The sequence below is a fragment of the Trachemys scripta genome, chromosome 12, assembly GCF_013100865.1.
Source record: "Trachemys scripta elegans isolate TJP31775 chromosome 12, CAS_Tse_1.0, whole genome shotgun sequence".
Lineage (NCBI taxonomy): Eukaryota > Metazoa > Chordata > Testudines > Emydidae > Trachemys > Trachemys scripta.
Genome location: NC_048309.1, coordinates 7,575,883 through 7,600,937, shown reverse-complemented (window position 1 = coordinate 7,600,937; position 25,055 = coordinate 7,575,883). Strand labels below are relative to the sequence as shown.

At 43.3% G+C, this 25,055-nt stretch overlaps 1 protein-coding gene across 4 annotated transcripts in view; it reads right to left on the bottom strand.

Moving 5' to 3' along the window:
* Window positions 1-851: 851 nt before the first annotated feature.
* Window positions 852-25,055, bottom strand: part of GATA5 (GATA binding protein 5) — a 26,092-nt gene continuing 1,888 nt past the window's right edge. For 2 of the 4 annotated variants that reach the window (XM_034786934.1, XM_034786935.1), the window contains exons 2-7: window positions 23,841-24,565; window positions 19,698-19,873; window positions 6,089-6,214; window positions 4,293-4,380; window positions 3,052-3,176; window positions 852-1,463 (exon numbers count right to left, since the gene is read on the bottom strand). In XM_034786934.1, coding sequence (XP_034642825.1) covers window positions 1,308-1,463; window positions 3,052-3,176; window positions 4,293-4,380; window positions 6,089-6,214; window positions 19,698-19,873; window positions 23,841-24,366 — 1,197 coding nt within the window. In that variant the 5' untranslated portion in view covers window positions 24,367-24,565 and the 3' untranslated portion in view covers window positions 852-1,307. Of the gene's footprint in view, window positions 1,464-3,051; window positions 3,177-4,292; window positions 4,381-6,088; window positions 6,215-19,697; window positions 19,874-23,840; window positions 24,566-24,659; window positions 24,933-25,055 lie in introns of those variants that run through there. The other 2 variants (XM_034786936.1, XM_034786937.1) reach the window with 2 other exon arrangements.

The following is a 25,055-nucleotide window of genomic DNA, read 5'->3' as shown; positions in this document are numbered from 1 at the left end:
AAGGGGAATCGAGAACCCTCTGTGATAAGACCACCTGATCTAAGGAGCTGATTCAAAAACACAGGCAAGCCAATGGAAAGGGGTCCCACTGAAGTCAAGGGCAGTCTTTCATTGATGTCAGTGCACCTGTAACTGCCTGGGTTCTCCATTGCTGGCAGGAGTAAAGAGTAGGAACCATTTCTTTTCTCCCTAAAGTAATAAGTTATGACTCAGGATGCACACTGAAAATAGACCTGTTGTACACCAGGCTGCCATTTTACAGAGCCAGTTCCCAGACCATAATCCCAGCTCTGAGTTCTCCGACAGAGGAGTCGGTAAGCCCTGCCCGTACTTCAGAGAAAAGCTCGAAAACGTGAACTCTAAACATTCCAACACCAGAAGGCAAACAAAAAGAACCACACATGTATTAGTTTTTTTTTTTTTAATCTCATGAATTTAAGCCGATCTCATGATTTTTAGGGGCTTTGCTTGTGATTTTTGAATGCTTGGAGTTGGCAACACTGGAAACGACAACAAAATAACCCAAAAGAAAAAGGACATTTCAAGATTGTTTTTATTATTATCGGAATCTTTTTTGACCATTTTTGTCACATGGTTTGCCTAAAAAGAAAAAGAAATTCTTTCTTTGGAGATAGAACTGGAAGAGCAGCGTGTTTATCTCATGGATGACTTGTGGGATCAGTGTTGAGAGAGTAAATGCTTCAGAAGCTAACGCTCTATAGAGATGATTGTTTTCAATATAAAACAGTATATGTTTAAAACAACAGGGTCTTTTTTTCCTTTCCTGCCGTGGCCAGTAAACATAAGGAGGCAACACGGTTTACGTGTTAATAGAATTAAGTTACCTGGTGCCATATTATCACAGTCTTTATTGGAAAGTGGAAGAAATTGCACACAGAGGAGTCATAGAAGGGAGAAATAATCATGAATAAACATAGATTCTGGGATGTATTTATTTGTTTCGTCTCGGGAAGATAAAGGATTCCTCATGAAAAGAGAGACATCCCCATTTCTTTTGCTTTGGGGAGGCGTCTCCAGTTCACTTCTGCAGAGTGAAAGCTTTTAGAGGAGTGAGTACCACCGAACCAGTCAGTCAGGAAGAATGAACTTGGCCAAGTACAGCCAACATTTTCTAAGCTTTCACTCACAGCTTCCGAGAGAAATCTGTCTTTGAACATAGAATCATATATTGACTACTTGAAACCTTTCAGTCCCAAAGCTCTAAGGCAGCCATTCCTTTTGCCTGTTATCCATTAGCGGGGAAGGTAGAAAGGTTGGTTCAAAGTGTTTTATTGGAAGCCTCGTTTCTAGGCCAATGCCAGTGCACACCAAGAGTCCTGACGGAGGGGAATGCTTAGTCCTGACTGTTGAGTCATGGTAGCGGAAGTGAAGGTGTAATCCTCAGGTTCAAATTTGAACTCGGAATGGCCGCTGGCCAGTGTGTCATCCGATTGGCTTTGAGCCTATGAAGATTATGATAAGGAGAAATGATTATAATGCCACTGATGTATTTTAATATATATTGAAAGCAGCAGTTTCAAAATGAGAACATTGAGTTACAGTTACTTTTATTTATTTATATTTGTCTTCGATCAGTGATGCAATAATCTAGCTCTAAAATCATCTAGCTAATCACTTAGGATGGGATTTCCAAAGAAACTTAAGGGAATTGGGTGTCTGACTTCCATTGAAACGTAATGGGAATTCAGTGCCTATCTTCCTTAGGCTCAATTGAAAACCCCAGCAATTTAGCTGACACTGTTCCAATTTGGAATTAAGGGGATGTAAGATAAACCCATTACTCGCATCATGTCATTAGCAAAAGAATAGTCAGATTTGTCATAATTTAATAGTATGAATATGACAGATCATGAATATGATAGATTAGACCCTATCAGAATTGTGTGCTCAAGAGAACCCCGGAACTAGACAAGAGGATTGCTTCATTCTAAGACTAAAGTGCTTTAGCAGAGCTCTCTGGAAGAAGCCTGTGTTATACCTGGCTCTACTGATTGATTGATTGATTGATGGATTGTGTCCAGTTCAGAGATCTTTGGGCACATGTATGTTCTTTATTATCATAACACCAATCAAATTGATCAAAGTCAACCAAGAACCTCTACTATAAACTAGAGAGGGCACCAAGTCCTGCAGTTGGGATCTCAGTCGGAACTTCCCTTAAGTTCAGATATGTTCAGATTCAGGGGCTTGGTTAGACCCAATATAAAGATGACGCACAGTCAGAACATTTTGATTTAGAGCCATCTCTTCCACCAGAGAAACAAAGCACCAATCCGTGCACCCAATGCAACCCATTCAGACAAACTCGTGAGACAGGAAATGGGTCTGACACCCAGTGATCTCTAGAGAACACTCTGTGCTGCACTTTCATGAGTGTTAAATTCACTTCTAATTGCCAGCAGAACAATAAAGAAAACTCCATACAGATAAGTATATACCTGTCTGACTAGAAAGCTGTCAAGAACTCTGCAAGTTCCTAATCTCACTTACACTGGTTTTTCATTGACTCCATTGTGTTATTCCTGATTTACAATGGAGCAAGAGTAGACTTAAGCCCAGCTACCTAGCTTAGTGGTTTGAGCATTAGCCTGCTAAACCCAGGGTTGCTGAGTTCAATCCTTGAGGGGGGCCATTTAGAGATCTGGTACAAAAATCTGTCTGGGGATTAGTTCCCCCTTTGAGCAGGGGGGTGGACTTGATGACCTCCTGAGGTCCCTCTTCCAACCCTGATATTCTACAATTCTACCTAGACATAACTCCCATTGCTATCAATGAGAGTTGAAGCTGTAGTACTGGGTAGAACTGGACTCTGTGCCAACTATAAAACTTGTGGTGACCCTTTATATCTGTGCCTAATAGTTTCCAGAGCAAAAGGTGCATTTATGGGTTAGAAGATAGTTTGAGGTGTGGATGGGAGAGTCTAATTATGAAACTGGGCTTGTTATAGCAACAGACAATTAAACTACTTAGTCCTGTACCAGCTAGTCAAAAAATCAATGTGAACAAATACTCTCTGTTCTCAAACTTTACCTGGGAGACTGACACTAGGGTTTGTCCGGGGTACTGTGATGTCACGTTGGATTCGGTTTTTAAAGTGACGGTGCTGTCTGAGTTTGTAATGGAAGAAGGGGAGTTAGTGGCTGAAGTTGTAGACCCTGAAAGAGAACCATTACAGGTTGATAAAGTAACATACACATAAAGTCAGTTCTCAAAGAAACAGTCGTTTATATTTTAATAGCTGCCTGGACTTTTTAGGGGCGAATTTCCTATCTCATGGCATTATTGTAGCATGAGAGTACTTTTTGTGTGGTAGTTTGTTTGTTTGTTTCTCAGGTAAAACACGGCAAAAACAAAACTGATTGGTAAGTGACACGCTAGAGGTACTGTACTTGGGAGGGAGGAAGGCATGTGATAGACATGAACATTATTCTTCTTGGGTGATCCTTCCTGTCAGAACCTGAGAAGAGTCCACTCATTTGCTCCCCACCTTAACACCCATCAAACTAAAGGCCCCACGTCATGGCTCTCATCATGCATTTGACTAAAGAGGGCTGGAACGGTTTCAGAGTCCAGCAGCCCCGCTCCTAACCAGCCAGAGGGTTGCTGCTGAGGGCAACATGAGGCACTCCCCTGACTGGCTCAGCAGACCATCTGAGGCATTCCCAGCCCCCGCCTTTCCCCTTTACACCAGTCACACCCTTGCTGCTGAAGTTGCTATTCAGGAACCCTTTGCCCACCCTGGCGTGCAGCATGGAGGAGTATAGCAGCAGAGTGAAATCGACAAGATCTCTCTCAAGTGCTTCTGAGGGGAATTTTTTAAATCATCTCTTAACCTTTCCTTAACCTCCCTCTGCCCCAGCAACTCTTGACCATACCCAGCTGCCCTACTGCTCCCACCCCTATAGACTCCATCCATCCAACAGCAAGGGATACAGTGACCGCATGTCTCTTCTAAAATGCCCAGCAGTGAAATAGCTAACAGCACTGCTATTTACATCACCAAACATGAGTGGACACCCCATTGAGAAGAATGGTACTCTTGTTTGAGGCCCAGGAAAACAACATTGCATCTGCTCGCATCTGGAGGATTTTTTTCCCAGTCATAAAGACTAAAAGACACTCTTTTTTCTTGTAGGAAAGATTAGATTCTGCAGGCATATTCCCGTAGCAGGAATTCATTTTTTAGCCAATTCCACAGCTGTGGAATCACTGACAACATTAGGCCCTGCTTACGGTCTAAGCCATAGGGAGGAATAATTAAAGAACCATACCTGTTGAGGTTTTGCCTTTGGTAATGTTTTTAGGTTTCCTTTTCCTTGTCTGGATGCTTTCCTTTTTCATTGCCAGAGGTCGTGGCACCTTGACACCCACAAAATTTGGAATCATTAATATTGTATTGTACTGAGCTCTACCACGTGTGTTGCTTTTCTATTTACATACTGTAGCATGTGCAAAGACCTTGTCCTTCACTAAGTGCTATTTTTCTCCACAACAGGCCTTGGCTGGAAGATGTATAAGGCTGAACAGTTGAGGCTTTCCCACAATTTTTGTTTTTTTTTCCATTATTTCCTATTTTCCTTTTTCTGATTTATTAGTGACCTTTGTAACTATGTCTTATTAAATTACACCAGTGTGTGGGGCACTGGATGTCTCACGGGGAATGGTCATGGGATAGGGAGATGTTAACCTCTAGGGCACTGGCTCAAATTGGCCCAGGCTGAAGTGAAGCACAAAGTCTGCTTTGTGGCCTATGGACAATTCACTAGTTGTTCCTGCCCTGAGTGGATAAATGTCATCAAACCACCTCCACAACTTGGCGCTAACTGCCCTTCTTGCTAGAAACCAAGAATCGAATGGATGTGGAGACCAAACCATCCAGTCTCCTCTAGAAATGCCCCTGCCAGGTCTGGGCAGGTGCATAGTCCTGGTCTGGGAAAGTTTGTCCTGCTGCTACCTTGGAGGTACCTGTTCTGTGGAAACAGGGCACTCCAGGCTAGCAATCATACATCTTTTCTTATCCACAAAATTCATATTAAAATGTTAGCAGAAACACAATCACACTGGTGTCCCTGAGATAATAGAAAGGAAAGAAGCATTACCGTCTTTAAAATTCATAGATTTTAAGGCCAGAAGGGTCTGTTATAACCATCTACTCTGACCTCCTGCATCACAAAGGCTAGAGAACCTCACCCAGTAATTTCCGCATCAGGCTCCTAACTTCTGTTTGATCTACAGCAGATCATTTAGAAAGACAGCAAACCTTGAATTAAAGACTTCAAGTGATGGAGAATCCACCACGTCCTTAGGTAAATTGTTCCAATAGTTAATTATCATCACTGTTAAACATGTGCACATTATTTCTAGTCTGAATTTATCTAGCTTCAGCTCCTAACCACTGAATTTCATTACGCCTTTTTCTGCTAGATCAGTGGTTTCCAAACTAAGGGTGCGGCTTGTTCAGGGTAAGCCCCTGGTGGGCCGGGCCAGTTTGTTTACCTGCTGTGTCTGTAAGTTCGGCCGATCACAGCTCCCATTGGCCACGGTTCACCGTTCTCAGCCAATGGGAGCTGCAGGAAGTGGTGTGGGCTGAGGGACGTGCTGGCCGCCCTTCCTGCAGCCCCCATTGGCCTGGAGCAGCGAACCGCGGCCAGTGGGAGCCACGATCGGCCGAACCTGCAGACGCGGCAGGTAAACAAACCAGCCCGGCCCACCAGGGGCTTACCCTGGAAAAAGCCGCGCCCCTAGTTTGGGAACCACGGTGCTAGATTAAAGAGCCAGCTACTATCAGAAATGTCTTCCCCATGTATGTTCTTGTAGATCATGATAAAAATCACCTCTTAACTTTCTCTTTGATAAACAAAACAGACTGAGTTTCTTAAGTCTCTCACTATAAGACATGTTTTCCAGACCTTAGATCATTCCTTTATCTCTTTTCTGAATTCTTTCCAATTCCTGGACTGGATAAAGCTGCCCCTTCCAATAGGAAGTGAAGGCAGAATATTTTAAACCTGGTGGGAAATGATTAAAGACAAAATGGTTTCCTATAGAGGATAAATGAGCGCCTTACCCCATGGAGTTTCATGTATAATCCACAGGCATTGCAGACTGGCTCTCCTTCTGCATTCCGTCTCCAGAGGGTAGTATTGGTTGTGTGACAGTTAGTGCAACAAAGACCAGCACGTCTCGACGAAGACTAAAAAAACCCACACACGTGAAAAAAAGAAAAGTAAGAGTTTGCATGCAGGGGGAAGAGGAAAAATCTCAAATTACACTGATTTCCTGGACAATGAAAAATGTTGACTAAATGCACAAGATAACAAAATTCACATCAAAGAAATAGCAGTCCAGTGAGCTCACTTTGATTTGCAAACCTTCTTTTATGGAGCTTGACAAACCTGGCAAACATCCTTTTAATCCTTTCCACTAATGTTGAACAAATATGTTCCGAGAAATAATATTTCATAACATGATGCAATAATTTAAAAGTGATCCACTCAGAGGGAGACGGATCTTATAAGTATTATTATCCACGTTTTGAAAGCAGAAATGTTGCAAACTCCATAGAAAAATGCGGTCGATTTAAATTAACTGTTAAAGTTAATGGGGGCCAGATTGATCTCTGGTGTAAATCATGAGTGGTGTTTGGGCTTGGGAGGGGTTCATAAAAAGAGAATATCCTCTGCACTTCCTGCATCTCCCGCCTCTCATCTAAAGAGCCCAAAGCACTTTCCAAACACTAATTAATTCCGATTTTTGTGGGTGGCTTGGCTGCAGGTCAGGTCCCAAAGCTAATGTTTCTTTAGCTGGAAGCAGAAACACTTTGTAGAAGCAGCAGACCTGTCTCTATCAATCGTGTTCTCAGCTAGTGGTAAATTCAGAGGTCTCAACACAGGGTTTTAGCTTGTCAGCTTATGGGCATCTCATTGTAATGTCTCTTAGCGCTAGGCATTCCAGCTATTTGAACAGGAGACTTCAGTAAGTGTAAAGATATTGGTGCCATATTTAATATCATGGACTATTGCCACATTCAGGTGTTGGAGTGATATTCTTCAGCCTGGGGACAAAAATGTCAATTCATCGCGGAGATAGATGTTGGGTGATGCAAGTAACAAAGAATTCCACATCTGTTTTGTTTTTCCATTATTGCGTCATATCATTACTAAGCATTGTGATAAATTGGGTAAAGGGAGCCGGAATAAAAATGAAACGTTTTACAAGGTTAGTTGTTAAGTGCAGATCCGATTTGAGTTTCAGAAGACAGGGAGGGCAAAGTGACAGAACGCTCTTTGAGTCATTGGTTGCTAAGTCAAGCAGCTTCAGCAACTTGTTGCAGATCATTATATTCCTTTATACATTATTTATTTTTCAAAAAATAACCTGTCAAAACATAACCCTGAGATGCAAGCGGATTACTTTTGCACAGAACAGAAGCGGATGATGTTCAAAATCTTTCCCTAGCAATTTCTGTCCTGCGCAAGAGGGGTGGGGTCATGTTATACCTGGGATAGCTAGCCTGGGCAAAATCCTGCCCTCAGATATGCCTCCTTAACTCCTATTAGGCCCCATTTGCCTAGCTCACATCTTGTGTGGAGCCGAGCGTCCTCAGCCAGAGAAGAAGGAGATCAGCATCTTGCAGAATTGGCACAACCCAGCCTGCAAACAGTCCCATAGTCTCTCCTATCATCAATAGTCCCATGGAAGCAGCACATACAGCAAGCCAACAGGCCTACCCACAGTAGTAAGGACCACATCTGGTATTAAGGGGAGGGTTTACAAAGTGCTTGGTTTTGGCCTAGCTGTCCTCGCTGAAGACAGGGGGACTTCTACCACTGACCGGATGTAGAGTAAGGCCGGCGCTGAGAGCTTTAGAAAGTTCCACCCTTAAGTGTTAGAAGGACCAGTACTACCTGAGGGGCTGGACCCACTGCCCAGGATGATCAAATAGGTCTCATGACATGAGGTCAGACTGAAAATTGGGCTCCTGACCACTGAATTCCAATACTAAGCATGGCACCAAAGTGGTCTTCCTATCTAGATACTTCTATAGCCTTCATCACCCTCGTATTTGAGAGCCTCAAATCACTAATGGATTTTATTCTCTCCCCACCACTGTGAGACAGGAAAGTGCTATTTCCACTAAACAAATGGGGGAACTGGGGCACCAGGTAGATTAAATGACTTCTCCAAAGTCAGACACAAAGAGTTTGTCTACATGGCATTCTAGTCCACACCATACAGGTGTCAATTTTAGTCTGTCCTAGGGTATTGTGCACTAAATGGCCTGGTGCATGTTAATGTGCTCCCATTTCAAATGGTACTACATTAGTGTGCACCAGCGGGGTCCACCCGGGTACCCTAGAGCAGACAAAAAGTTACACCCTCTTGTGTGGACTAAAGCACCATGTAGTAGACAAGTCTGAAGCCAGTGGCTGAGCTGGGAATAGAAACCGCATCTCCTCAGTTCCAGTTCAGTGCCTAACTCAGTGGAAAATCCTTCCTACTCTGTAATCTTTGCATCATCAGTCACCTAGCAGTTCTGTGACGGAAGAGTGGGTAATATGTAACTGACGGCATTTCAGAACCAACTATAAGATAGTTTAATAAATTGCTGTTTCAAATAAGTTTACAGACCATGGAGCCATCTCCTTCTCCTAGGGAAGTCACTGGGAGCATGATCAGGCCCAGGGTTACCAAAATACTGGGTCTAAAAAACTTTAAACATTCTCTGAAGTTGCCCATTGTGATTTAACTTTCCACTGCAGCAAGAAAGACACAGTCAAGGCCACTTTTGCTTACTGAAGGACAAAGGTACAAAATGTTATTGCTAATTTCCCAGCAGTTTACTTAAAAGAAAGAACGTTCTTGCCCTTCCCCACCCCCAACCCAAGTCCACCATTGTAGCATTCTGACCTTGTCTAGGAAGTTGTTGACTTCAACATTGTACTCCAGTGTTTATTTATATAAATGTAGCGCACACTTAAACAAAAAGCCCTTCATGGGCTGCACTTGACAGCCAACTGCTGCTGATAAAGCTCTTGGAATCGTTCGTCTGAGCTTATTTAATAAAATGTATGCTAAAGTTAGCTACATGAAGGTCTGACAGAGCTACTGGCCCAAGAAACTAGAATTAACAGAGGATGGTCCCTCTGTGGAGCTGTCTGAGTGTTTACAGAAAACCACAAAGCCATCAGAGACTCAGAACATGGAAATGGAAGCAGGGGAGTTTCATAGAAAATACCTTTGAACCCCAAAAACATAAAATCAAAACTCAGCAAAACTTGCTGCCACTTTAGACAGGCATGACTGCTGGGGAATGGGGTCATTAGAGAGTTTGCTACAGGTGGGCAAATGGTCCGTCTTCTTGGTCAAATGAACCTTTGTGAAACCTCTGAAATCTGGATCACTGAGATGTCTCATGAAACCATACAAACCCAGACACAAGGCAGAGTGTTGCAAAACACACAAGTTTGAAATCTACTGATAAAGAACATTACATAAGAACTGGGGATTATTAATTTGAGTTCCTTTGCCATTCCAGCTCTGAATGAGCCTAAAACTCAAGGAGTGAGAAAACACAGGAACTGAAACTGATGAGACAGTTAATCAAAACACATCATACATTTTGCACAGATCTAGATACCCATCAGTTAACATGGTATTTAAGCTCAAACTCCAAGTCAAGGTCCCCAAAGGATGTTATAAATGGAATTACCTACGCATGAAGAGTTAAATAATGGCTATAGTAACTCTCTTCTGAAACCTCTCTATTAAATGAACCTGCTTCCTCAGCTCAGAATGTGATTGGTGTTATTGATTTTCATGAGAACATTGTTCTTATTATCAGAACATTTTAATCATTTTAATTCCTTTTTTGTTCTTTATTGGGTTTTTTTTTTTTTTGCTAATAGTGCAATAACTTGCATGGAGCATATCCATGCTCTACTGAAATTATTTCACGAGGTGCTGCAGTAACCAGGTGGTATTTTTCTATGCCACATTTGCAGTGGAAAGTTCTATGTTTGCCTTAAAAAAAAATGACAACCTCGGTAACTTGAACACTAGTTGATTCCTCAGAAAGGGCCCAATGTTACAATTGTGGACGTGAATAAGAACCAAGTTAAGAATAGAGCCAGCAGATAATTGATATTTTTGGTTTGGCAGCCAAACCAAAAGAATCTGAAAAATATTTTGTTTCATTTGACCCAAATCAATTCTCCCCCCCCCCTCCATTTTTCCATTTTTTTTTGTTTCATTTTGGGTGTTTTTACCCTTTTAAAAAAAATCTAGCTACATTTCTAAACAAAACGTCACGTTTTATTTTGAAAATGTCAAAACAAAACAGTTTGACTTTTTTGGGGGGAAAATTCTCTGTTTCTTTTTTTGGGTGAAACGGTTCGCCAGATTGGACTTGGATTTGCAAATAGTTTTGGTCAACCTGAAACGGCATTATGAGAGGCCTGCATCCAGCCTTTCTGCTGTGGGGTCTGACAGGTATCAGGTATTAGGCGTGTTCTCAGCATGCTGCCGGGTTGTGCCCTGCTGGAGAGAAAGCTATTCCTCCACCTAGGCTGAGAATCCGGCTTCAGGCATGCCGGGGGTTCAGCTTGAGCCAGGACTCCCGGCTGCTTGTTACCTGTGGGACAGGGTCACTTGTGCATTAGCTTAACTTTATACAGATGAGCAGTCCCATTAAAATCAATGGGACTACTCCCATATGCCCAGTTACGTGTGCTTTCAGAATCAGGGCCTAACTTACTATTTTGTAAAGTGCTTCAAGATACCTTGACTATGAAAGATGCTCTATAAAACAAAATTCCATCCCAGCCCATCACTAAGTAATATAGCTGTCTATGGAAATCAATAGGGCTGCATTCTGTTCATGTCAAAGATAAAAAATATGTCGCAAAACTGCTGCCTATGCTACTTACAGAACATTGCCGTTATCATATAAAGGGGCTAGTAACTATTATTCTTACTTACCGTATCTTCTTATACATGACTACACTACTGTACACAGAACTGCTAATTACCGTTCCTGCTGTACTGGGCAGTCATATTGAAATCTCTAGTGCAAAATATGCCTTTTATTTTAATTCAACTTTGCATAGTAAAAGCAGCATATCCAGCAGGCAAAATAATACATAGTGAAATATCTGTCTAGGCTGGTTACAGAATGAAGCTCATAAGATAAAGACAACAGAGCATTATTTTATTACAAAGTATATATTTTTATGCACTGTAAGGGAGTGTAATTCAATGGTTCCTCATCTTAACAAGACTTTAGTGTTTCATTGAATTCAGTGGTTCAAGTACAGCACCTTTTACTACCAACGAAGCTAGCGAAGACTCTATGCAGGGATATTGCACAGAAAACTTCTATGCAGAAAACATTTTTTTTTTAAGTCTAGGACTTAGCAAAATCAAAGTAAATGTGAAACCCTGAAACTCGACTTTTTTTTTTTTTTTTTTAAGTTTTGGGAATGTAAACAATGGTTTTATGGAGGGCCAGGAGAAATCAGACTTAGGATGACAACATGTGTCTTAAAAATTAATCCTTGTGGAATTTGTTCAGCTCAGATATTTCAAAGTTAATTAAATTACAACCACCACAAGCACCAAGTCTGTTGTAAGACTTTAAATGGGAATAAAGGGAAAACAATAGGGATAAACTGGACAAGAAGACATGGGTCTGTTTCCTGGAGTGTATTGAGAGCTCATTCCAGCTCCCTTTACTCAACTGTTGGTAACTAATATAGACTCAATGATGTTAACAATTGCTTAGGACCCATTTCTGCAGAGCTTATATCGGTGGAAGGTTTGTTACCTAGGTTTGTTACATAGGGATGGTAGTATTGGGCCCCTTAGCCCTGGTTTACTCTTAGAGATTAGATCAACCAAGCTGTGATGCTCAGGGCTGTGAAAAATGTTGTGTCCAGCTGTGTAATGTAGTTAGGTTGACATAATCCCCTGTGTAGACACGGCTAGTTTGATGGAATAATTCTTTAGTCAACCTAGCTACCTCCTTTTGAGGGGTGGATTAACTACATGGATGGGGGAAAAAAACCTTCCATCCATGTAGGAAGTGTCCATGCTACAGTGGCACGGCTGCAGTGCCGTAACGGTGCCGTTGAAGTGGCTGTAGTGTAGACATGCCCTTAGAACCAGAGCACAGCCATCCTCAGTTTCACCCCTTTTTGCCCTCCCACTTCTGCCTTACTGCTTGAGGTTTAAACCTGTTTCCCAGGTGGTTCTGATCCTGACTCTAGTGAAGACAATGAGAGTTTTGCTACTGATTGAATGGGAGCAGAACTGTATTCTTTTTTCAAATGATCTTGCATATGGAGACTACAGACTGGCTTGTTCTATTCTGACTGAGCCATTTCTCCATTTGGAGACCGCATTTTGTAACTGCAGCAGGAAATGGTTGGTATTCCAGCTGTCGGCTTGCTGATGGACCAGTCACTTTGTTTTTAAATCACCAGAATAACCAGGTTTTTTTATATGACGAATAAAAAAAAAGGACAACAGTGTTCAAATACCAGTAGAAAAATGCCAGTGGGAATCTGACATTAAAGGCTAGATTTTCCAGTGCTCAGCACCGATCAGCTCCCATTGTGACACTAATGGCTTGATTTTCAAAAAGGCCTGAATTATCCTGAAAATCTGGCCCCTTCCAGTGCCTAAATGGGAGCTAAGTCCTTTTGGAAATCTGCCCCCTTAAGGCCAAAGCACTGTGCAGGGGACTCCCACCGAAGTCAATGGGAATTGTACATGTCAGTTGTGGGTTTCCATAGGCCAACCCCTCATCCTGCAATCAGACCCTTTGGTTCACAGGCCTGCAGATGGGTACAAGTGTCTGCCTACGCGGAGCTGATTACAGGAGCTGGTCCCAATGTTTTCCCTTTCCAGTTCACAGCATTGAATGGGTATGAATAATTGCTTAAAAATGATGAAAAATAGTTACCGTGCATGTAGAGAGCCCTCTAGGGAATGGGTGTTACATGCTCAGCGGCTCGTTAAAATGTAAATATATCAGGCCTGACCATTTATTTTCCTGACAAATCCAAATGATATTAGTCTGTACTAGCCTCCTTGCTCAGCCAAGAGTCCTGTTGACTTCAACTGGAGTAACGCGCTAGGAATCGCTGCAGCAAAAAGAGCAGCTGTCATGAGCATCTCGTGTTTTCAACTGTCTGAAACTGCTGAGGTGCATGAGGTTCGCTTCACTAGAAGCGTGATCCTGCAGCATTTAAGTCAGTAAGAACTTTACCATTGACTTCAATGGATGCCAAATCAGACCCTATAGGTGTAAAACCCTGTCCCTACCAGGGCCTGTCATGGCCAGAGAAAATCCTTCACATGGTCATGAATCCTGACCTGAATAGGGTACTGCCTGGACATTAAAAATGAGAGGCTAGGCATGCATGTGTCTGATAAAGGGAGTCTTTGGGAGGTGGGAGTGAGGGAGAGGAGCTGTGTGAGAGCTTGCCAGACAGGCTAAGGGCTTGTCTACACTTACCAGGGGATCAACGAGCGGCGATCGATGCATCAGCGGTCGATTTAGTGAAGACCTAAATCGACCACAGATTGCTCTCCCGTTGACTCCTGTACTCCACCAGATGGAGAAGAGTAAAGGGGGTCAACGGGAGAGCGCCTCCTGTTGACATCGCATAGTGTGGACTCCGTGGTAAGTAGATCTAAGCTACGTCCATTTGAGTTATGCTATTCACGTAACTCAAATTGCGTAGCTTAGATTGAATTTCCTCTGTAGTGTAGACAAGGCCTAAGACACACACCTGGCCTGTGTGCGGTAAACTTTGCACATGGCCCTAGACCTCTACAGCTTGAGATTTGGGGCTGGTCAGAAGAAGGATGGCTTGTACATGTTGGGGTTTATCTAAATCTTAGATTAGTTCCATTTGTCAGTCCTAGCTGTTACGTCTCTAAAAACTGGGAATTAAAAGTATTTAGTCAGTAATGATTCCCCAGTGCTAGACAGATGGCCTGTATCAGGAAAGCCCCAACAATGAATAAGTCCTAATACTTCAACAAAAAACCTTAGCAGCATATCCCAATGTGGCAAGGCCTGGAGCTTTGAATATATACATATGCAAATGCATTACATCCCCCCAGCTGGAAATACCATCAGAAATAACAGACTAACAACAGTTCCTCCTGATCTGGCGCTGAGGAGTATAGTACGTAGGTAAGGCTGGACCTATCAAATGGCTGTTACATATCTGTGTTTTGAGCTCAGAACATGCAATAAGTGGGACTAAGCTCTGAAACCATCTCTAACTTGATCACTTTTCCTCTGATGGGGAGAGCTGGTTGAAAAATTACATTTCCATCCCATGGGAAATTCTGGGATTTTTAATTTGGTTTTGTCTCAAATCAGGACAAAAAGTCTAAATCTCTGAATGTTCATGTCACAAAATATTCTGAGATATTTCATTTCAACCTTATTGAATCCTTTAGTTTTGATAAGATCAAAACATTTTTTGACTTGATCATTTCAACTATATTCTAGTATTTTATTATCAAAATGAAGCATTTTGATAATTTCATACTGGATTTTTTGGTGAAATTGATACATTCTAGTGGAATGGTTTAGATTTTGTTGAATCATCATTTTCCAACAGAAAACCATTGCATCAGAAAATTTTTGACTAGCTCTTCTGATGGGGCTGTTGCATAAAGGACGGGTGAGCAGTAATCAGGCCTAACCCCCTGCAGCATAGCAAATAGCCACGGCGTCTTTAGGCAGCCTGGACATAGTACACGAGTGGGAAGGTGTGAGAGTTCGCCTTTCCTAACTCGATGCACCCTTAATAATGGTGCAACCTATTTGTCTCTATTTCATCTGCTATATGTATTGAAAGAACTCTGAGAAACATCTGCTCTGAAGTCAGTTACAATGCCAGCATCATTCAGATCAGATAACGGTCCTGGGTATTTTTTGTTACACAGTTCTCTCAACCAAAAAGGCATTCAAAATCAGTGGAGTTGCTCTGGATTTACATCACTATACCTAAGATTAGAATCTGCCCCAGTATACAGACACTATACACATTACAGCTGGTCGGAAGTTTTCTGACAGAATGATTTTCCATCAGAAAATGCTGATTTAATTGAAAGCAAAACGTTCCGTGGAAACGTGTGGATTTCAGTGAAATTATGTTTTAAAATAATGAGATGGAGCATTCTGATGACATCAAAATGGAGGCAACATTTTAATTTTCTGGTTTGAAACAACATTTTGTTTTGATATTATGTTATGTATAATGTAAAAAAAAAAAGCAAAATCAGAAGGAAATGTTTCATTTTTATCAAAACGAAACATTTCCATTCACCTGAAATTATTTGTTTTAATTTTGATTTAAGGGGAAATTTCACATTTTTGGGGGGTTGTTCCATTTTGGAATGGGAAGAATTGAAATCATAGACTAGTTCCAGCCCAGCTCTAATTCAGACACAAGCATCTTGACTATTTCCAGTGACTGACTTTGAAGATATCAATAAATACCAGAAAGCAAAACACAGCAAGGCTGACGGAAGAATTACATTTTAAAACAGTTGTTTGTCTTAAGAAATTGGTTATAATAAGAAGTTGGAATCCATTAAAAATCTTATTAAAAATTGGCACTAGACTTCTAAAACAGTTTAACTGATACATGTTAATTTTAATTTTAAAAAATCGCATCTGCCTGGATAACTTGTAAACAAAGCTTCAATGGCGATATGATAGAAAACAGACAATTTACAACTGAAGCTCACGAACCACAAATGTTGCACAGAGATTGTAATTGTTCATAGAAATATTTTGTTAAAAACCAAAGTCCCTGCATAGTGACCTTGGTAAGATTTATCATCATGCAAAGGAAAATGGGCTTCTTAGAGATCCCTGAGCTATATGGATCTGATCCTGTAAATTCTCGGTCAAACCTGTCCATTGACATCCAAAGAGAGTTTTACCTGAGTAATGAGTGTAATATCCTATTCATATTGTTACATTATATCGATAACTGTCTTTAATACCAAAATACTAGGGTCTTTACCAAATTATTTATCTATAAGCCCTAATTCTGCACACATGCTTTACTTTGCACACATGCACAGATTACATACACATCTAAAGTTAACATGTGCAAATATCTTTGCAGTTTTGGAGACATACATGTAAAAATGAGGGATTTTACATAAGCATTCATACCCTAAGCTCTAGCAAAGAAATCTATTTCCGACTGAAACTTCATTTCACTAAGGACTCATCCTAAACATTTACTAGTTTTTAGCTTGACTGATTCAGAGTTTGAGGGATCGAGCCCTGAGCTCTGTTACCAATCGCTGCAGTGTGAAAAGGTGAAACTTTTTACAACTAAATTCAAATATCAAAGGTGAATTTACATGAAAAAGACACGCCTTCTCCCCCTTGCAAGGAGACCCAACTGTGATGGAATCCAATGTATAATACCTGGAAGAGTAATATTTTAATCTGAAAAGATACAGCAACTAATGAACACAGTAACCATAACCTATCCTTCAGCCAATGCTGACTGCCAGAAATGCACCAGTGACTTTATGTGATTCCAGCCTACAGTATTTATTTAACCAGGGACAATTCTGTTCCCATTTAAATCAGTGGCAAAGCTCTCATTGGGTACATCTTCACTACCCACCGTATCGGCAGGTAGCAATCGATTTATCCGGGATTGATATATCGCGTCTCGTTAAGACACGATATATCGATCCCCGAACGCACTCACCGTCAACTCTGGAACTCCACCAGAGCGAGCGGCGATAGCGCAGTTGACGGGGGAGCCGCAGCCATCAATCCCGCGCCGTCTGGACCCCAGGTAATTCGATCCAAGATACTTCTACTTCAGCTACGCTATTCGCATAGCTGAAGTTGCGTATCTTGGATCGATCTCCCCACCCAGTGTAGACCAGCCCATTGACTTCAATGGAAGTAAGGCGACATTAGTGTTCACTTATTGTTCCATATTCAGCCCAGTCTAAAAAGTAAATTAGAAAGAGGTGATAACATGCATTCTAGTAGATAGATAATCAGTTTGTCTATCTAGATGCATGCATGACTATATATTAATCTGATACTATGCCTATTCTATGTGTTTGCGATTATCGAAATGGGTGGAAATTGTGAGGCATATTTAATCTGAAAATACTGCTTAGTTGCATGTCATTTAGTTTCCTATTGTCCTGTGGGCATTTACGCTACAGACAGTAATTGTTAAGATATACTCATTATTTCAATCTATTAAAGGCCTGATGGACTTTAATGGGAGCTGGGTCTGGCCCTAAATTGAGCCCTTAGGCATTTTATCCTTGAGCCCAGCCTGTACCTTCCAAAGGGGCTATTCCCCTGAATCAGAACAGCAAGATCAGCCTCTTCACTGAACACACAAATAGCTAGTGTGTTCAGTGCCTTCGTTTTGGTCAAGGTTTTCACAAGGACAGGCACATGCCACACCACTAGTAACTCCCTGGTTGCATTTTTCAGCTCATTTAAACAACCCTCAGCCACAATCTATCAAAGTGGTTCCTGGCTTTGTACGGGGCCCACGCATCAGGTAAACATTCTACCGCCCATTTTTTTGATGGTGCTCGCTTGAAAAATGGCTCCTCTCAATTAGCACCGAGCCATGATGTCTGATCAGCCGCCTCGAAGAGCCGCACTCAGGCAACACACACCCACTGACTTCAGCACTAACTGTGACTGTGGAAGCAGGACAACAGGGTGGGAGCTGGTGACTTGCGTGTAGGGCAGAACTCAGACCTTTCTCTTGGTCTTGGGGAGCCTACATGGGAAAACTTTTCTGCAAACCCAGAAATGCACAAGCAGCTCTGGAAAGGTGATAGGCATACTTAGTTAGAGCTCTATGCACAGAACCAGGCCTTTCCTATTTGAGAGCAATATTAAAAATATCCTCAGCGTTCATACATGTTTTTTATTGATCGGCCTGTATCCACCAATGTGTTTGGAGCTGTGAATTCCTGCATTCAATAATAAGCAAGTTAAGTAACTAGAGGGTCCTAATAGATCTCTGCCTGTTCCTTGAAGAGGTCCTTATACATTGGAGGCAGAAAACCACAGCTACACATGTTAGCATTTAAATGTAAGTACAGTCCCATAGCATTGACCCTCATTTTTGAGCTCTTTATTCCCATTAATATCTATTTTTTATTCTCTAGCTAACCTGGCTGTATTTTCCTTTGGTAGATTCTTAGTTGTCTACTCCTTACTTCTAAGAGAGCAATGCATACATGTGCACGCATGTATTTATCCCAATAAAATACACTCAAAATGATCAAAAACCCAACAGAGGGTCATAGTCAGACACTCTATAGATCATTTTAATCTATCTTTGGTAGCCTTCCAAAATAAGTTGTTGGTTTTTTTGCTAGGCATTATAGCAGGAAATTTCAGGGGCCTCAAGAGGCAACACTTTGGAAAGATAACTTTATTATTGACATGAAAAGCAAATTCACTTCTTCTACACTATAAACACACAATATTCTCTCCCACACAATATTGTTTTAATTGGCCACTGTATACTAGAATCCCAATTAAGCTCCGGCCTTTTTCTTTTCTTTTCTTTTTAAAGAACAGTGTCAAAATATGTCAGATGAACATTGAATAACTTCCCCTGAATTTAAACACAGACTTTTTGTTGATAGAGGGGATAAAAAAATATTTAGAGAAAGGCCAGTCCCGGGGTAATGAAAAGGTGGTCATATTAAAAACAAAACAAAAAGGGACATGACAGTTTGCTTCTCTCTTTAGATTCTGTTTTTATACAGCCCCAAACATTAAAGATTTTCCCCAGACTAGCAAGAAACCCTGTCCTTTGTTTGAAACGCGAGGCAAGTGGACAGAGAGGAAAGAGGACTTACCAATGTTAATTCGTTCTACCTTGCAAAAACGAAAGCACCCAATTGCTCTCAGCTCTAGATGTCGGTTAAGGGGTTTTACCTCTGTATTCCCGTGTCAAATACTATTTTATTTTTTATTGTTAAAGCAAGCAACTGGATTTCTCTTTGTGGGAACGACTGAGGGGAGATCATGCCACTCTGTTCTGATTAGATAAATCATATGCCAGAGGAAACATACAACCTTTGGTTTCTTAGCCTATCGCTTTCTGTCCTTTCAAATCAGTCCTGTAGGACTACCACCAGTGGTGCAGTAGCTGTGTACATAGCTAGCTAATTTTCTTGCAACATTGCACAGAAGTCGTAGGTTCTAAAATGTCGCCGTTGGTAGGGAGCTGATGTCATTTCATCCTTCCACCTTTACCTACTGAACAGCTCCAACTGGGCGGGTGGGGTGTGCTCGCTGCATTTACCCCAGTCAATAATAGCTAACGACTCACGAGCGATAATATCATCCTCATCGATCGCCCCCGACCAACGGCGCAAATGGGGCTGGGATTGTTGCGTAACACTGACGCGTTCACGTCTCCGCTGGATTCCTCGGAGCTGCAACATCTCCAAGCCCCAGAAGACAGCTCCAAGGCACCTCACTCGCCTCTCCCCCCTGGGAGCGCACAAACCACCCCCTCTAGCCAGAGCCTGGCGCAGGCACAGAGCCCTACTTCCCTAGCGCGGTGCGGGGGAGAGGGGGGAAAAGATCAGCGGGTTGGGGTTGCCAGCCTTACCAGCCTCTTCTGTGGCTTGATGAGCGGTCGGTTGATGCCATTCATTTTGTGATAGAGCCCGCAGGCGTTGCACAGGTAGTGCCCGGTGCCATCCTTTCTCCAGAGCGGGGTGGACATCGCCCCGCAGTTCACACACTCTCGGCCATCCCCGGGGAATTCTTCCAAGTACTCTGAAACTGACCCAAACGCAGCTCGTTAGGCGCTCGCTCCCTTCCCCGGACAAAGTCACTCCCCCCGGGGATCCCAGGCGACCCGGGCTAGGCAGAGCCAGCCTGCCTGTCCTCAGAGGAACCCAGTTTTGTCTTCAGGGAAATAAAAGGCAAAACCGGCATTCTCTAGCCCTTTCTCTGGGGGCTATGGGAGAGCATTTGGCTGCTGCCAATTCAGGTGCCTCTGAAAATTATCTTTAGCGGCCTCCCCGCCCCCCCCCCGGCCCCGGCTACTTTCCTAAATACGACCTACGATTCCTTGCAAGAGCAAACAGCCCCGGGACACCGAGTGTCAGCTACACCGGGGCGTCTGGCTTCTCTTCGGCCAAAGAACCTGCAGAACTTTTCTCCGTCCTTTAAGGGTTTTGTCAGCCATCTCCTGGCTCCAGCAAAGCACTGTGCTGTGTCCCCCTGGCTGGTCTCTGGCTTGCCAGGATCCGGCCAGCTTGTTTTCCCTCCATGGCAAATAGTTGTAACATCACTACTGAAAATAACACGCCCGTGCGCCACGGATACCGTGACCCAGGAAGAAACGCTGCTGGAAGAAGGGAAACAGTACATGGGAAGTGACTGAGCGCCATGGTGAATAAAGACCAGAAATGAAATGTTATGGGAAGATCCCTCCCTAACAGGACTCCCACTGGAGCCACTGACCGTTTTGCCCACCTCCATATCGCAGGTGAAAATCCCACGCGTGAAATCCTGGCCTCGTGGAAGTCAAAGGGAGTTTTGCCACTGACTTCAAAGGTTTCTCCTCATCTCACCTGTATTGGATTTGTCCGACATGAAAGAAATCCTAGGAGACATAGCTGAGGGCCCTGTCCCAGGGCTATGAATAGGGGAGTTCTGCTTAAGCAGAGATGGCAGCCCATAGCCAGGTCGGTTTGCCCATCCCGTCAGCCGGTCTCCCACTTTTCATGCCCTGGAGAAGGGTCAGACTCAGGGATGTCAGCTGCAAAACTCCCATTGACTCCAGCCGCAGCGGGGTCAACAGAGAATTGGAGAGAGAGAAAGAAAGAAATCCAGGCGAATAGATCAGACCAAGTTCTTCTCTGCCGACCCTCACGGGAGCCTGGATTTTGAAGCTGGACTTTTCCCATTGGCTTCACTGGGTGAAGATCCATTGCAAAGCACCAGAGGGGACCTGCTAGCAAGGACCCATTTCAGTTAACCCCCGGCCCTGCTTTTAGCTGCAATCTCACGTGTCTCTATGAGCTGGGGACGAAAGAAAAAGAAGCCCCCGCCCTCTCCCCTGTTTTCGTTTTTATTTAACCTTTTAATGTATCATTTAATGATTTTTTAAAAAATAAATAAATAAATATCCCCGGCAAGGGGCGATAATGAAGATTGATTTGATTTCATTTCCCCCACGGGCTCCCCAGAAACCGCTTCTCATGTGGCTGGAAGCGGGCCGGGTGCAGCCCAGCTCGGTTGTAAAAATAAATGATCGCTATGATGTTATTGTAAGATGATAAAAGGAGGGGGGTGGAGGGAAGGGAACTGGAAGACTTTCCTGATTTCAATCAAATGGTGTTGGTTGCTGACTGGTGGCGACAAGCAGGCTGGGGAAGGCCTGGTGGAATGTCTATGGCTGATGTACAACTTCGGGGGATGCTGGCCTGTGGGTATCAATCACACCTAGAGCTCCGAGCTGACAAATGACAGACTCGCAGGGGAAAGGGGGGTCAGCTTTCCCGAGTCAATCTTCCAGCTCCCAGGACCAGCGTTGGAGGAGTTTGAAGTTGTATGTGGCTAGAGACACACACAGCTAATTGTATTCTATATCCATACGATGTGGCTACAGAACATACATGTAAAATAAACGTTGAATATAAAATACATGTGCTGTGTGTGTACACACATATATACACACATACGTGCGCAACTTTTACACACACACATATACACACACTCAAGAATGACACGGGTTTTAAATACACACACATATTTTGCACATAGGTACACGTGTATACTTTCCCATCTGTCCCAAATATTATATATTCAGAAGGCACTGAACTAGACATTTCAGAGTGAGATCTGACCCCCGTCTTCCAGAAATCAGAAGGGAAAGTGAAACGTTTTGTTTGTCTGATGAGCGTTGTGTATCTCCCAGCTGAATATTTTTGCCTCAGTTATTTTACAAGCAGGCAATACAGAACAACCCCTATTATTTCAGTCTTAGTATAAGTTGATTTAAAGCCTCATTTTTTTTCTGAAATAACTCCCTCCCTCCCAATCTGGAAGAAGTTGTTATTCGTGGTTTGAAAATTGCCTGTTTTCTTTCCAAATAAAAATGCACTCCTGGTTTAACCTTCTTTGAACTTATTAAAGAAGCGTTCCTTAAAAAAAGAAAAGTTTGGACTTTTTGTTGTTGTGTTAAGGCACTTCACACTCGCTTACATGATCTAAGAGCAAAAATAAATAACTACAAGAGATTCTTGAACACTGCATTTTGGAAGACCAATAACATACAAAATGCAGGGCCAGAGAATGACTTTGCAAGGAATCCACATCTCTCACCAGAAAAGGGGATAGTTTATAAACTGGGGTGATTTCTGTGGAATTAATGTTTGCTTTAGGCGCATTGAAGAGTTACAATTCAACTCATCAGGGGATCCTACTAATGCAGTGGAAAAAAAGATTGTACATGACTTTCAAAGGCAAAGAAAAACGATTCCCAGAAATCATAAGGAAGCAGCTGTTTAAAGTGCAGTAGAAGAAAGTAGGATCCTCAAGTTGGAAAAGTTGGTAAGAAACACGGAGTGGAGGCATTTTTTCCTAGTTTACTTTGTTCTTACTGGAGAGATAAGATAATTCGATTCACCGCAGTAAAGATGATAAGAAGGCTGAGATCCTGAAGTGGATTTTAAAGTACTTTTCAAAACATAATCTTAGGAGAAGAATAGACCCATGAGTTATAAACCAGAGCTGGTCCTATTTATTTAGCAGACCGGGAAGGGTCAGGGGGAGGAGGGGGAGAAGCTGGAAAGTTGGCTAGGAACTTGATTTAAAAGGGCTCTCCGTGTGGATAAAAACGAATTGAAGTGGGTTTTATTGTTCAACGCCTGACTAGATTTCACTGTCTCTCCAGAGGCAGCAGATTGATGCAATTGGGGAATTGTTTGGGTGAAGGCGAATTAGGAGACCAAGAGTCTGTTCAAATATAAACTAATTTACCACAATAAATTACTTAAAAGGGAAGGAGCTATAAATCTGCCCTCCTAATTCAAACACAAGGGCAAGTATTGAGGCGAAGGCACAAAGTCGATATTGTAGAAAGGAGGGATCATTCGGGGTAAAGGGCAAGGCGTTTAAACAACCTCCATTTTTCTGTCCTCCAGGGAAATTACTCTCCTTTTTAAACGTGTTCTTTCCCCTTCTTGCAATATATATATATATACTGGCATTCACGTGGCAACAGCCCAGCTCCTGCCTGGGGTGGGGACGGACAGCTGTTTCCACCACTGGACCCTTCCTAGGGTTAAAGACACAGGAGGTCTTTCTAGAGAACCATCTTTTCCTTCAGGTTCACTTAAAACTCAGGGGTCAGATTCTCCTGCCTCGTTGCTCCCATTACCTGACGCCTCACATAGTCCCATTAATTCCAGCGGGGCAGAGTCAGGCGCTACTTTGACCACAAGAACCGGGCCCTGCATTAACACGCTGGGTTCTTTTTTGTAAGTTTTTCGTCTCCACGAGGCTCCCAGCAGTACTTTAGGGAGCGGATCCTGCTGCCCACTGAAGCTAGAGAAGTGGGGGCCTTACAAATCATTTGCATTTTAAAAAATAGCTAAACCTACCCCAGGGCCGCCAGAATGGAGAGCTCCTGGGAGCTGGGAAGGGGGCGCAGGGGCTGGGAGCCGCGTGCTGCTCAGCCGGGCTGGGCTCCGCGGTGCCTGGGGGCAGCTCCCAGGGCCCAGGTGCGGTCACCTACCGAAAGTGGATCTCCTGCCCGGCAAGGCAGCCTGCCTTGTCTGGAGACTGTGCAGGACGCTGCTTTCAAAGTGTCCCGCGGTCCAGGAGGGAGGCATCTCCGGGCTCACGTAGGCAGGGTAGGGGCTGGTGTAGGATCCATTGACCGAGCGCACCAAGGCATTGCTGTACTGCTCCCTGGCCCCGCCGCCCAGAAGCAGCGGGTTCTGGTAGGCTCCCTCCCGGCCGGCGTTGTTGCTGACGGGCGGACTGTGCGAGTAGGGGAAGCCCGAAGACGGATGAGGGCTGCTCGGGTTGAAGGCCGATGCCTCGCCGCCGGTCTGCGCCCAGCCCGGGTGGTTGCCCAGGGGGTGGCTCTGGTGGGCTGTCTCGCAGCCTTGCAGATAAGGCAGGGTCTGCAGCATGGAGGGCACCCGGGTGGTGGGCACGTACACCGGGGAGCTGGCCGACGAGTGCAGGAAATTGCTGGAGTCGTGGGAATAAGCCGATTGCCCATGGTTGGGGGCTAGAGCTAAACTCTGATACATTTTATATCCTCCAAAGCGGGACCAGGGCCCGGGGCAGCCGAGGGTCGGGGAAAGCGGCAGCCCAGTTGGCGCAGAAGTTTTCTGTGTTGTGAAGCTTAAAGATTCCTATGTCAAGGGCTGGGAGATTGACATGAGAAGCTGGGCTGCCCCGCAGCTGTCTCCAGATGTTCGGGCTCAGGTCAGTAACAGTCACAGGCACCTGAAACATGAAAGCAGCGAGATATGACTTTTTTTTATGGCACAACTATTATATCGTAAAAAAACCCGTGTTGGTTCGCAGCAGCCTCTTGCACCTGTCCTTCCACACGGACACAGTTGCAAGAGGAGGGATGTTTTAACACGTCTTCAGTGAAGGAGATCGCGGCTCAGTACGACGAAAAGAATTAGGATGGGTAAAATCACCGGGCGAGAATTAAAGGTTTGGATTATTGCCAGATGCAGATGTTTCTTTCAGAACTGATCCCTCTTTTAGTTATTCAATTTGCCAGTATTATCCCTAACAATTCACTCTAGAGAGAAAAATCACTCTATTGGGTATTATTATATTGCATAATACAACACACATATCCAGCCTATCTAATTATACCACACATACAATTATATACATATGCATGATCATAAAAAGCAACAGAGGGTCCCGTGGCACCTTTAAGACTAACAGAAGTATTGGGAGCATAAGCTTTCGTGGG